Source organism: Carassius auratus, unplaced genomic scaffold, assembly GCF_003368295.1.
Source record: "Carassius auratus strain Wakin unplaced genomic scaffold, ASM336829v1 scaf_tig00214186, whole genome shotgun sequence".
Lineage (NCBI taxonomy): Eukaryota > Metazoa > Chordata > Actinopteri > Cypriniformes > Cyprinidae > Carassius > Carassius auratus.
This window is the reverse complement of record NW_020527548.1, coordinates 520,568-533,676: the sequence shown is the minus strand read 5'-3', so window position 1 is coordinate 533,676 and position 13,109 is coordinate 520,568. Positions and strand designations below refer to the sequence as shown.

The 13,109-nt window shown below is 39.8% G+C and overlaps 1 protein-coding gene across 2 annotated transcripts; it reads right to left on the bottom strand.

Annotated features, from left to right (window-relative positions):
- Positions 1-1,376: 1,376 nt before the first annotated feature.
- On the bottom strand, positions 1,377-13,015 carry ppp1r10 (protein phosphatase 1, regulatory subunit 10). 2 transcript variants are annotated; one of them, XM_026256985.1, is made up of 19 exons: positions 12,903-13,015; positions 10,870-12,719; positions 7,724-7,839; positions 7,537-7,623; positions 7,317-7,452; positions 7,184-7,235; positions 7,005-7,091; positions 6,756-6,887; positions 6,463-6,568; positions 6,229-6,332; positions 6,016-6,119; positions 5,749-5,908; positions 5,509-5,652; positions 5,077-5,323; positions 4,615-4,690; positions 4,299-4,505; positions 4,074-4,215; positions 3,602-3,976; positions 1,377-3,522 (listed from the first exon to the last, which is right to left on the bottom strand). In XM_026256985.1, the coding sequence occupies exons 3-19, from the start codon at positions 7,828-7,830 to the stop codon at positions 3,398-3,400; spliced, it is 2,391 nt and encodes a 796-aa protein (XP_026112770.1). In that variant the 5' UTR covers positions 7,831-7,839; positions 10,870-12,719; positions 12,903-13,015; the 3' UTR covers positions 1,377-3,397. The 2 variants fall into 2 exon arrangements, with proteins under 2 accessions (XP_026112770.1, XP_026112769.1); XM_026256984.1 differs by having other exon boundaries at positions 12,407-12,719.
- Positions 13,016-13,109: the final 94 nt, after the last annotated feature.

Below are 13,109 nucleotides of genomic sequence, written 5' to 3'. Positions count from 1 at the left end.
TCATTTACTTTGTTTTATGAAATACCAGTTCTTGTAAAGGAAAAGCATTGCAAGTGACATTTTGCTAAATCATTTTGAAATGATAGTGATATCTGTATTCCATGGCAGTTGTAGACGTTATTGTGTAACATCCTCTGTGGAGTTGCTCAAACGTAGGCAGTGTTAACACTTCCGGAGCAAGTCATTGCTGGTGAGCTGGAGAGGTACGTGTATGACTTTCTCTGAAACGAAGGCCTGACAAAGCATCTTTCCAGTAGCGGCTGTGGTGTAATGTGACCAGCCGAGGATCAATGGTGTCTTTGTGCCGAGTGGAATTGAGTCCACAACAACCAGCTCCGCTCAGACTCAATGAATCCAGTCTTTTTATGACTTCAATCTCTCCGTGCTTCAGCTGGCCATTTCACTGTCCCTATATTATTCTGAAAATTATAGGTACGACGTACTCCAACTTACAAACTAAAGGTTTGTCTGTCACACACACACACACACACACACACACACACACAAAACAGACAACTGAGGATGTGCTTCAACTATGTCAACTATTATTTGATCCTTATATCAAAGTAAAAAGGTGCTTAACCTTCAGGAAATGTTTGTAATAATAATAATAATAATAGTAATAATAATAATAACAAACATATAATTATAGTATAAAGCAAAATGAACGCATGAACGGATGAATGAATGAATGAATTATGCATTTATATAAATAGAACACTACATAATATAATAAAATAACATTATTTTAAATAATATATTTTCAGAAAGAAGTCTCATATGCCCACCATGTCAGCATTAATTTAATAAAAAAAAAAACTGTAACATTGTGAAATATTATTAGCATTTAAAATGAGTGTTTTCCTATTTTAATTAATTTTAAATATTAATTTATTCCTGTGATGAAAGCTGAATTTCCAGCATCATTACTCCAGATTTCAGAAATCACGTGATCCTGCAGAAATCAGTTTAATATGCTGATTTTTTTTTTGCTCAAGACACATTTCTAATTACTTTCAACTTGGGAAAACATTTGTGATTAAATATTTCTGTGGAAACCATGCATTATTAATTATTGATAGAGTATTTTTCAGGGTCCTTGGATTAACAGAAATACCAAAGGACATAATTTACTTGAAATATAAATATTTTGCATAAATTAATATGTAATATATTTGAAATAATGTATTGTACTATATTGTTATACAAGTATGTAAATATTTCTGTATAAATTGTATCATTTAAAATCTTATTATATATAATATGTTTTGTATTTTAATAGTTGGCAAAAATATATAATTATTGACCCCCAAACCTTTAAACAATAGTGTTTATTTGCAAGTTTGTTAGCAAGAAAATTAGCTTGTCTGAACACATCTTAAAAACCTTGCTTTATTCATTTATTTTGTGGAAATAAACATATAGCAAACAGATTAATTTGAATGTAAAACAATACTTGACAACAGCATTCTAGTTTAGCATCACGGTCACAGAACTGCTTGGATGTTTTTATGCTCAGCAAAGTAGTAGTTTTTTTTTTTTTTTTTTTCAAATAATTTTCCTGTACAATGGCTGAAGACAGACTGAAGCTCGTAAAAATGAAACGAATTCTACATAGGATGAATCAATTGCTGAGGTGTCCTTAACTCTAATTTATACTTCCTGCACCTTGCACGCGAGCAGAAATTCTACGAAGCCGAAGTCAATATTTAACCAGAAGGGCTGGGAGCACAGGCCACTCCTCATCACACACACTCTGCACCCGACTCCGCCCTGAGAACACGGATCTGACAGACAGGAAGTCAAACGCACCCGCACCGGACTGCCATGAGAGGGCGAGGGAAATTCAGTAACCCTGTTTGACATTCAAACAATGAAGCATTTAGAGGTTACACAATGCAAACAGGCACTGAGAGAGAGAGTGGTCATTATATATTGACACTTGCTCTAAAAATAAAAGCTAGTTTGAGAAGACAGCACATTCTGGTGAATTCCGCAACGTTTATTCATTTACAATTAGAAAAACACCTTACATTTCTGAATGTGCCTTTTATTGGGTTTATGCGGCGCTCTGACACATAGACATCTCTTCACCAATAATAGAAAAAGAAAAAAATCATCAGACTTGTATCAAAATAAAATCATGGGAAAATGGTGAATCCAAAAAAATTGAAAAAAAAAAAAAAAAAATGAAAAAGAAAATCGAGTCCCACAAGAGACAATGGCCACTGTTTTCACAGAAAACACCTTGAATATGTTTGGCCTTGAAAGTGGTTTGTAGCCCAGGTTCGGCTCAGCTGAACACCGACAGAGAAGGACAGACTCACACGGGTCCGAGAACATCGAAGCAAATCAAAATCACAGCGAAGCAAATCAAACCACAGCATCAACATCAAATAAGAAATCATCACTAATTCTCCTGATTGTCACACGACACAGAACAACAGTTGATATTTCTTTAGCAGGCCAGGATCACTTTCCAACACAATGTATCAATTCAAGTATTAAGCGGGACTTCAAAAATGCTGCATTTTGTGCCCAGATGTGAAAGGTAATGGGTCTGAATACTATCTATCCCTATAGTATTTCCAATTTGGCGCATAAAGTTAACATGATGCCAATTCATGGATGCTTTTCAGTGCTTTCCAGAGTATTTTTTGACACTAAATATCATGAAATGAAAAAAAGACGGACCGTGTGTGATTCAGATCTGTAAATTTGACAGCATCTACACATTTCATAGAAGTATGGTTTCTCCCTCTTCGATAGAAACCCGAAAGTAAAACATCAAACAGGACAGCAACTTCCCAGGGACTGAATTCAACCAGAAGAATCTTCAAATAAAATTTCTGTGCTCTTAACATCTTTTGGAAGTGTACATTTCATCACGCAAATCCAAACTGCACTAATAACTGACGTGTCCATTATAATTCTTGTGTTTTGGCCACCGGGAGAAGCTGAAGTCACTGTCCACCACTGGCTGAAGACCATTATTTACACCTTGTCCTAGTGGTTACAGTTATGTAGTACAATCTTTAGCAGTCAGGTTAGTAATACACAGAATCACAATAAAAATAGACATATCAATCTCCATCTCCAGGAATCACTATTTACATGTAGGCCGCAAAAGTCAAGTAATAGGTTTAGACACTGTCTGACTCTTCACAGAGGATCTCAGATCTTCTCACAGCTTTCCAGATGTGGGAAATTAGTGTAAGTGGAGAAGAAACTGTTCATGTTCAGATCCTGTTGAAGCAACTGTACAGTCGGAGGAAACGGGTGGGATTGTGCTGTCACAGACGCAAACATGCCCTATTTCAGTTCCTGTACACGAGGCTCATTTTGAGTCCTGTTGCCCACTAGTGGTGAGTTCAAGGAACAGCAGTTTTCGGGTGTGTTAGTGTCCGTGCTGGGGAGGAAGCGGTGGTCCATTAACACCGGGGTGGTAAAACGCACAGTTGTTTTCATACCGACAATTCCCTTTCATCATGAAGTGGCGACACACCGACCTATTTGACATGTCTGAAACCAAAGGAAAAGATTACTTGCATGCTCGTTTTAAATGTTGGAAAATTAAAAGCGTTTTTGCCATCAAACTTACCACCCATGTTGTTGTGTCCCCCACGTGGTCCTCCGCGTCCCCCTCGTCCTCTGAAGCCCGGGTCTCCTCCTCTCCCTCTGCCCCGGTGGAAGTGTCCTCCCCGGTGTGGGCCTCCTCTCATGGAGTCGTCGCCCCAGTAGTTGCCGTTGTCCGCCCCGCGGCCCGGTGGACCGGGCGGAGGACCCATCATGCGTGGCCCGCCGGGGTTGAAGGGTGGTCCGTGGCCATGGGGAGGAGGAGGAGGAGGAAGACGAGGATGGTTAAAATGTGGTCCAGGGGGCTTGTTTGGAGGGAAACCCCCATTCATGGGCATCGGCATGTTGTTCATGTGGTTCATGTTCATGCCGGGGCCATGGCCAAGCAGACCCGTGTTCACTATGAAGTGAGAGAAACAGAACATTAAATACACTGCTTAACCATCATCCAGTTATTCCTCAACATAGCAGTGCTGTTAATGAGAGCAAACACGTACTTGGCGGAGGATTAGCAGGCTGGTTCTGGCTCTGGTTCTGATTCTGGTTCTGTTGCAGGGAACCCAAAAGCTGCTTGATCTTATCCGAGAAGTCAGGCTGTTTGATCAGGTCCTCTGGAGACTGGTTCGATCCCTGAGCACCCTGAAAACAAGAAGAGATGCTTCAAATCAAAGACTCTGCAATTTCTCATGGTGAATAACATGTAGATACAGATTTTGGCTTACCATAATAGATGAGAGTAGTTCCTGCACATTAACAGCGGGGTTATTACTGGCTGGTGGGGTGTTGCCTTGCGCCTGAGGGCTGCGGCCGCTGTTGCCCAGACTTCCCATGAGGTTAGCTAAAACAGGAGGCAGCTTGGAGCCTTCATTAGAGCCACCAGAGGCAGCAGCGTCAGCGGGCTCCATGTAACTCTCCTCCATACTGCTGTCCTACAACACCACAGAAGAAGAAAGAGGTCAACGACATACCACATCTGACACTTCGAAATGAAAGGAAAGAGAAATGGAAGGGGAATTCATATATATATATAAAACGTACCTCATCCAGTGGGATGAGTCGAGGAGGCATGGGCTCATACGGCTCAGGGTCAGGCTCGTGAGGACTGTCTGGAACACTGCAGAGAGAAAGGAAACAAACCATACAGGCTTATAAAGACAATATGAAATAAACATCTTTAAACCTCTTTACTTTATTCACCAAAGTGAAGGATTCATTTGAGCAAGGGTTTTAAACATCTATTAAAAACACTTAAAAAAAAAGTATGAGAAACCTATTTTTAATAATTAAAAAATTATAATACTTAAAAAAATGATAAATACTAAATAAATACTAAATCTGAAATAAAATGGACCTAAAGAGCAATACTCTTCACAGACTTTATATAATCCATTTAAATCCAAATGGATTCCCAGCCTACATCATGTGGCTATGTTTACACCATATTGTGGGCATTAAATGCAATGTGAATGTTGTGTGAAAGTTATCAAAGTGTTGTCTTACCTCTCTTTAGTGAGGAAGATCTCCTGCAGAATGCCCATCTCTCGGTCTCTCTGGATCATCTTCTCTCTGCTGGTGGAACCAGGAATGACCAGACTTCCTACGAGGGTCAAGGGTCGCGGAGGAGTCCAGGGCACCCTCTCCTCCATGGTGTCGTGAGAATGACGACGAGCCATTTCAAACGTCTGCCTGTCCATCATCAGCTCCCGTTTAGCCGCCTCACCGAAGTCCTTAATTTTATTAACGTTCACTGAGGTAGAGGGATAAAGAGTGATGATTATTATTAAACCAATCACATTTTCATTTTTTGTATTATAATAATATTTCATAATATGATTAGTTTTATTATTATGTATTTTACTTTATTTTGTATCAAAACCCTTACAGACTTCAAACTTTCGTCCAGGAGTGTAAGTGAAGAAAGTGTTGCTTTACCTCTCTCAGTCTCATCCAGGTCAAAGTAGAAGTATTCTTTGAGATGATCCTCTTCCGCCCACCGAACACTTTTCTTTTTCTTTCCTTTCTTAGTCAGACTCTCTTCCTCACCGCGAGGTTCAGCCAGAGCATTGGGTTTATCACCTTAAAAACACAAAACAAGGCATTTTCAATTCAGCACATTCTTTCATATGGCTCTCTTAGTGAGGCTGTGACCCTTTTCTATGCAGCAGGACTCACCGGTTTCCATTGCCTCGGGGTCCTCGGTGGGCACGGGTGTGCCGGGCTGCTCCAGGTCTGGGTTCTCATGAGGGGGTGTCTGAGACGAGGGCGTCTCAGGGGAAGACGGTTTGGCCTGTGTGCCTGAGTATGACTGCGGCCTGCTGTCAAACGGACAGGGCTGTGGGGCACAAGAAAATTTGTGATTTATTTGTGATTTTATACGTCTGGGGAAAATAAAAATCCATGAAGCACAAACACAAACGAGGGTTGTCTGATGTGGCACACCTTGTTAGAGGTAGGGGAAACTGCTTTTGTTTTCTTTTTCTTGATCTTGATGCCAGGCACTGGAGCGGAGTTGAGGGCATCCAAAAATCCAGTGGCTTCCATCGCTACAAGGAAGAGGATATTAGACGGATATTAAGCACCAGTCGGAGGGGAAACTCTACTCTAGTGCAGATTATCATAATCATATTGCAGGTGCTGAATGGGCATACTCACGCTGTGCGGGTATAAGTTTGACTTTGATCTCTTTGGCAGAGTTGGGGGTGGTGTTAAGGGGCTTGTACTTCTTCTCCACTGGTGGTGCGTCCATCGGCGATGTGCTGAATAAACAAAGTCTGAGTTTAATGATTCATTTCCAAACCCTCTGAAGTAAAACTGCATTCATTCAAATCGTCCTGGATTTAATGTGACTGCTCATTATTTTCAGGAAGGAAACGAGTCTCCACTTACTTTGGTCTTTTAAGAACCGCTGGCTTGATGTTGTATTTGTCTCCAAGTTGGGGTGCAGGGGGGGGTTTCTTCACGGGAACTGGAGCTGGACTCTCTACCTCCAAACCTGAAGACACAATGTTTGGCGTACATTTAAACAGATCATTTTTATAAAAACTGTTTCTGAGACAAGAACTTTAAAACAAGGTCTAAATGTTACTGAAACAAAAAATGTGTTGTCTATTATAAAAGATAAATTACACGGACATTAATCATTTATGGTTAAAAAAAAAACAAAAAAACTGGTGACTAACCTGTAGAACGGATCTTTGCGTGACTTGGAGCATAAGCTTTTGGTTTGTCTTTCTTCTTCTCCTCATCTGCTACCTTTTCTCGGGGCTTCACCTCTGGACGCACTTTTCCATCCTCCTTTTTCCGTTTCTTGTCTGATGGGAAACACAGTTGGGTTATTCGCCAATAATAGAAAGCCCCCTTGCCAGTAAATCAAGTCTTTAAGGAAAAAACAGAGTGACACCGAAGACAATGTAGACTGGAAACCCTACCATTGGGTGATGCTGCACTGGAGACGCTCTGAGAGCGGATAATAGCCATCCAGCCCTCCACCAGCACTGACGCCAGCTTCCTCAGCTCTGAGAGAGAGAGAGAGAGAGAGTTCAAACCTGAGCTCTGGAAGACAGTAAGCAGACTGTCTGGCATTGATTCATGAAACACATGCTCTTACCTTCTGTCTCGCCGCTCTTACTCAGATGTTTCACCAGCTTGGCTGTGTTGTTCTAGCAGAAGAGAGAGCAGGTGTTAGAAGACTGCGGGGGCATGTGTGTGTGTGTGTTATGGGTTGTGGTGTGGTGAAGTACCTGTTTGAGGTGGTCCACAGTCAGGGGGAGTTTCTGCAGGGTGAGCAGTATGAGCTGCAGCAGGGGGGTGTTGGTGGTGGTCTTTGAGTAGGTGAGCCAAGAGTTCAGCAACTTGTAGCCTCCAACTCGAATGAAACTGAGCAGAAGAGAAAGAGTTAAACATCAATTTGAAAGCAAAAAGGTTTCAATTTTATTCATCTTTTATTGCTATTGCTCTTACCGATTAAGTACATCATGTGATTTTGTCTGCAGTAAGATGTTCAGATACATGCATCTGCTGACCATTTTATGCGAGGCCTTCATGAGACTGTTTGAAAAAAGAAAAATATGTTAGAAATACTATTGGTTAAAGGAATTGACGGCTTTTTGAGAGGACTCCAGAAAATAAAAAAGGTACAGCATCTCACCTGAAGACTTTAGCAACTCCCTCAAGGCTTCGTAGCTCTCCATCTTTCCCCAGCATAGATTCAACTCCTTTCAGCACCTCTCTGGGGTCCACCGGGCCCACGGCCATTGCTGCTTACTGACAGAGGGAGAGAAAACACGGGTTATTCTTGTGCTTATGCCACTGGGGAGAATCTGGGATACGACATGAATTCAACCAATCAATCCTGAAATAATGTGATAATGGCACTCAAGGAGAGCTCACTGGAACAGCACAAGGACAGTGTTGAGTCTAAGTTCCTAGTGATGTACATTTACAAAGGCGACTGTGGATCTGAGAGAACTTGGAAGCAAGAAACTCTGAATACACTGGGAACATACATGGTCACATGACTACCAAAGACATCACAGCACAGCTGCTGTCAATACTGCATTCACTCAAAGAATGGAGAGAAACTTGTGTTTTAATATATTGTACTGAATCAGATACAAACATCTTAGCAGTTTTCAGGTTCACACTAAACCTTTTATGTCATTTGCAATCACAAGTGCAATCATAAAGTAATGTCTTAATTAATAAACATACTTTAGACAACAATAGTTCTAACTCATGTTTCATCACTTAGAAAATTGTGTAATTGAAAAATGCTGGGATTTAAGATTATTACTAGATCCCCAAAACTGTTGGAAGACTAAGAAATTACATATCTTACTCCAACTGACTGCAAAGAATCCTTCTTGGTAAATGACATGTTTCATATATGATGTCTGTTGGGCTGTCAATATTTACTGGTTCTGCTAATGGAAAGGGGCAGCTGGTACAACTGCTATAGTTTAACAGCAGATTGCAGACTGAATAATTGATTAAGTATGTCACTTATTTAATGAGATGAGAAACTCAGACTGGATTATTGCTTATATAAGCGCTGTATGATTCAGTTCTTAATCTGTCATTATGAAAGATGTAAAAGTTAAGTGTTGTATCACATGTGTAATGTCACTCTCATAAACCCACCTTGCTTTTTATACACACTGTACATTATCCAAAGTAAACATCACAGGTTCAAAGGACGTAGTTAAGATTGATGTAATATAATATAATGGCTGTGATCAGTAATGTGCATTCAGATTATTATATCACTTAAATAATAATAATGATGCAAAAGCAGAAATAAGGAGAAAGACTAAATCAATTTTTTTAAATGTACTTAAAGTTAAACATAGTTTTTACAATTTTATTAGTATTTAAGTAATCTTTATAATAATCCTTGTAATCCTTCGAAAAATCAACTGTAGTGCAACTACTATCATTCATAACAAGAATTTGAAACCTAACTAGGGAGGCAACAGTAAAAGTGTTCAAATGATTGACTGGATTTTCTTGTTTATCAGAAATGAACTGTCACATTGGCAGCTGTGATGCACACGGGAACTCTGGCATTAATATAACTTCATCCTTCTTTGTTAGACACTGCTGTGATCCATCTGTCTATAACCTAATATCAATAGATGAAAGATGCTAGAGTAAAATGAGATGCATGAAAACCAAAACCTCTACAGTATATTGTGTATACAAGTTAGACTTACATTATAAAACATGAAAACGATCACAAAGTCTTCACCCATATCCAAAATTGTCATTGTTATAAGGTTGATGGACATAAAATGTGTAGAGGCCACTTTAGCTTAAAGTGTCTTTTAATTTCATTTTAACAATTAAATTAATAATTTGATACAACACATACACACAACCTAACCATATCACCAAACCTGTCACTAACCTTACCAGCTTCCCACCTTAATGCTGTGCATAAGATGAACACAGGAAGTGCATCAAAATAATATTTTTGTTTCTCTAAGTACATTAGTAGTTAAATATTAATATGATATACTGTAGAACCAATGTGTATACTAATTTTAAACAGTATGCTTTTAATATTTTCCAGGTACATAATGCAGTTTTTAAAATCTCAGTAAATTAAGTATGTTTTCTATATATGTGTATGAGTCTAGGACCACTAGGTGAGGGGAAAAAAAGTCATAAAATTATTTTTTTGAAGTGCCTTAGGCTGATGATAGACAGGGGAACTTTTTGAGCAATGCTGCTTGGGAGTTTTTACACTGAAAAAGGATAACAAATGTCTATCTGGATACTTCAGATCGGTCATGGTCCCAGTCTCTCATCTGGTTGCAACACTGCTCAAAAAGTTACCCCATGCATCTTCAGCCTTAGTCGCTTTGTGAGTGTATTCCTTCATTATAATTTATCTTTAATATGCAATATTACATATTAAATGCATATTACCCAAATAATGTTTGACCATGTTTGGTTAAAAAAAAAGTTACATTTAAACGTGATGTAAGGAATATATACAAACATAATGAAGGAAATAGACTCTGTAAGACTTGATTTTTACCATCTTGTGGTTAAGTATCCAGTTGCAAGAAACTCCTTAAGTTATGCAAATAAATGTATTTTCTCTAAAGGTTAACTTGAGGTTTTTTTTTGCGACTGTGAAAGCAAGACCTTCTTTCTAAGCTGCATGTCGCCACCAGGCGGTTATTTCTGGATAAAAAATACCGAAACCGTGTATTTGCCACAAAGCAATATGAGAAATGCAATTATTAAATATGATCAAGATATATTAAAATACAGTAAAAATAGAATGTATGCAATAAAAATTTACATTCTTAAAAAAAGAGAGATAATAATAACTGACTTAATATTACAAAGAGACGGGTGAGGGCATAGTGTTTCTGGTCGAGAGAGAGATGGGGAGAGAGAGAGAGAGAGAGAGAGAGAGAGAGAGAGAGAGAGAGAGAGAGAGAGAGAGAGAGAGAGAGAGAGAGAGAGAGAGCACGTCATTCGCCCCGCCCACGCAGAGCAGCTGAGAGAGACTATTTCTCCTTCAGTTCCTCTCACTACAGCACACTTCACTTGGCTGGACACCGGCGACACCAACCAACTAACTACAGCTGAAAATGAAGAACGGGGCGAATTGAACATGACACAGAAACATATGCACCGAATCAATGTAGATTTTTACGACTGATAAGCATGCAATGGTTTTATCGACGTTTGAATCCATGTTCAATATAATTTCCAAGACAGTGGAAAAGGTCTACTAATGGCACTTTTGATCGTGTGAGAAATCAGGTTTTGTCTTACCCGCAACACTGTTGTTGAAGAACTTTTTATAGTCACAAGCGAACTCCTAAAACACGGAACAATACAACACAACTCCTGGAAACGTCACAGTTGTCATAACAAACAAGATTGTACATTCACTGGAAAGAAAAGATTAATATTGCATCTGTCAAGTTTTTGATTAAATTTAGATGTGAAGAAACACATTGTTTAAAGTCACATTTCACCCAGTCCTGAATAATATTCTTCCTACAACGAGTTTAGATTACATCTTGTTCAAATCCATGTCACCTACTTCTACTTTTTTCTTAATCCAGTGTTACATAAACAACTGACATCTTTAAGCTAATCGCCCAAAGGTTTTGCCTTAGAACTTGTCAACACAAAGCATCCAGTGTTGGTCTGACTAAAGGCCGGTAATATGAATATGCATCTACTCAATAGTGTCCACAGGGGGATTTGCCTCCATCTGTAGAAGTCTCCCTCTCATATGGCAGCTGACAGCGTCTCCTCTGATTGGCTGGAGTCAGAGATAAACCACGCCCACTATCTTTAACCACTTGCCTCCGCATAAGAGTTGCACTCAACAGAACGGTTGCCCGGTCGCCATCTTTGAATTCAAACAAGTTTTAAAAAATAAAAATACCACGGCTATTTCCCCCCGCCCGTTTACAAAGTGTAAACTACATTTACCCCGCTAGCGACTCACGGATATTAAGACGATACCTCGAGCTGTTTATGGGGATGATGGCGACGCGAGACAGCCGTTCCGAGCTACAGTATTTCCCGTAGATCCAGTCAGAAAAACAAAGCCACCATTGCCTCGAGTGATCAGAGCAAAGCACAACCCGTCCGCCATTTTAAAGCAAAGTCGACAAGACAAATAATATCCTAACCTAACGTTACGCACTCGTTAAGCACACAATACAAAAAAACAAAAAATGCAATCTTTATAGTCAGACTGCTATTTATTTGTATAAATCATCATCGACTATGTAGGTTTATTTCACCAAAATCAACGGTATCCGGTTCCGCTAAACACTAAAAACACCTAACATTATTATAAAAATGTTGATTTTCAGTCTTTCCCCCCCGCTCGGCTAAATCCACAGGCGCCTCTCTTGGCAATCTTTATGTGCAGATTGCGTTGATTGTTCCAGTGAGCTCTCCTCTGAAAAGAATGCAGTTTATAAAAAGTCCCAATTATATACAGTCACTTCCTGCTCTCCCTTTGGCAATCTTTATGTACAGATTGCTTATGACTAGCTTATTATTCGATGATTTATTTATCGCTTCTGTAGTAATCATTAGGATTGCTCCGTCTCACACACAAAGAGAAGCAGGGCGTTTGCTCGGTCTTTGCGGTGTGAGCTCATACTCTATCCTCGCTTTATCTCAGCATGCTGTCTGCTTCTAGAAACCGTGGCGCAGTTAGCTCGCCAGGCTCGATACAGCTAGGAATCTGCAATCTCTATTTATATCTGGAATCATTTTCAACACAGACAACTGGTTAACTGTTACGCAGTTTCGATTCAAATTGGTTTGAAAGAACACTTACTATTAAAACCTCTCCTCTGCGTCTCGGGTTGCTATTAATATATTGTGCTTAACAGCAACAATTTTCAGCTTTTTTTAACAGTTTAAGAGAACGTAAACTGTCATGACTTTATCATTACTGGCTGAAAAATGGCATAATGGGCGGGATTGTAGTGGCTGAAATTGAGCTTTTCCTTCTTGAACAATCTGGAGCAAAAAAAAGTAGTAAGCGAATGTCCGTTACTCGAGTAGAAAAATTGAATTTTTGGGGGTTTGATCTTCGTACACGGTTGAAAAATCCTCGACGCCAGATCTTCACTGAGACCGAGTCACACCTGAAACGAAACAACAGCACAAAGAGACGTTAGTGAAAACGACTATTTGGCGGCGGAAATCCAGAGAATAGTCGAAAGGTCGTTTTTGCTGATTAAAAAAACTGACGTGATAGCCAGACTTGGGGGTAAAAATCGTCTTTTAAATCGAAAAAGTGGAGAACCAACCTCCAGCACATCACTTACCTCAGACAAATCCAGGAATGCTATGGAAGGGCGGGACTCGGTATATATAGTTCTGACGTCATCATGGGTTCGTGCGCGCGCTTTCGGGCGTTTCTTTCAACACGAAATGGAGTTGATGATCACGCGGTCCTGTCGAGCGCGCTCTCGAAACGACCTTGTGTGTTGAAGCATATGTGTTGAAGGACGCGCCCATCTCCCCCTCCCCCC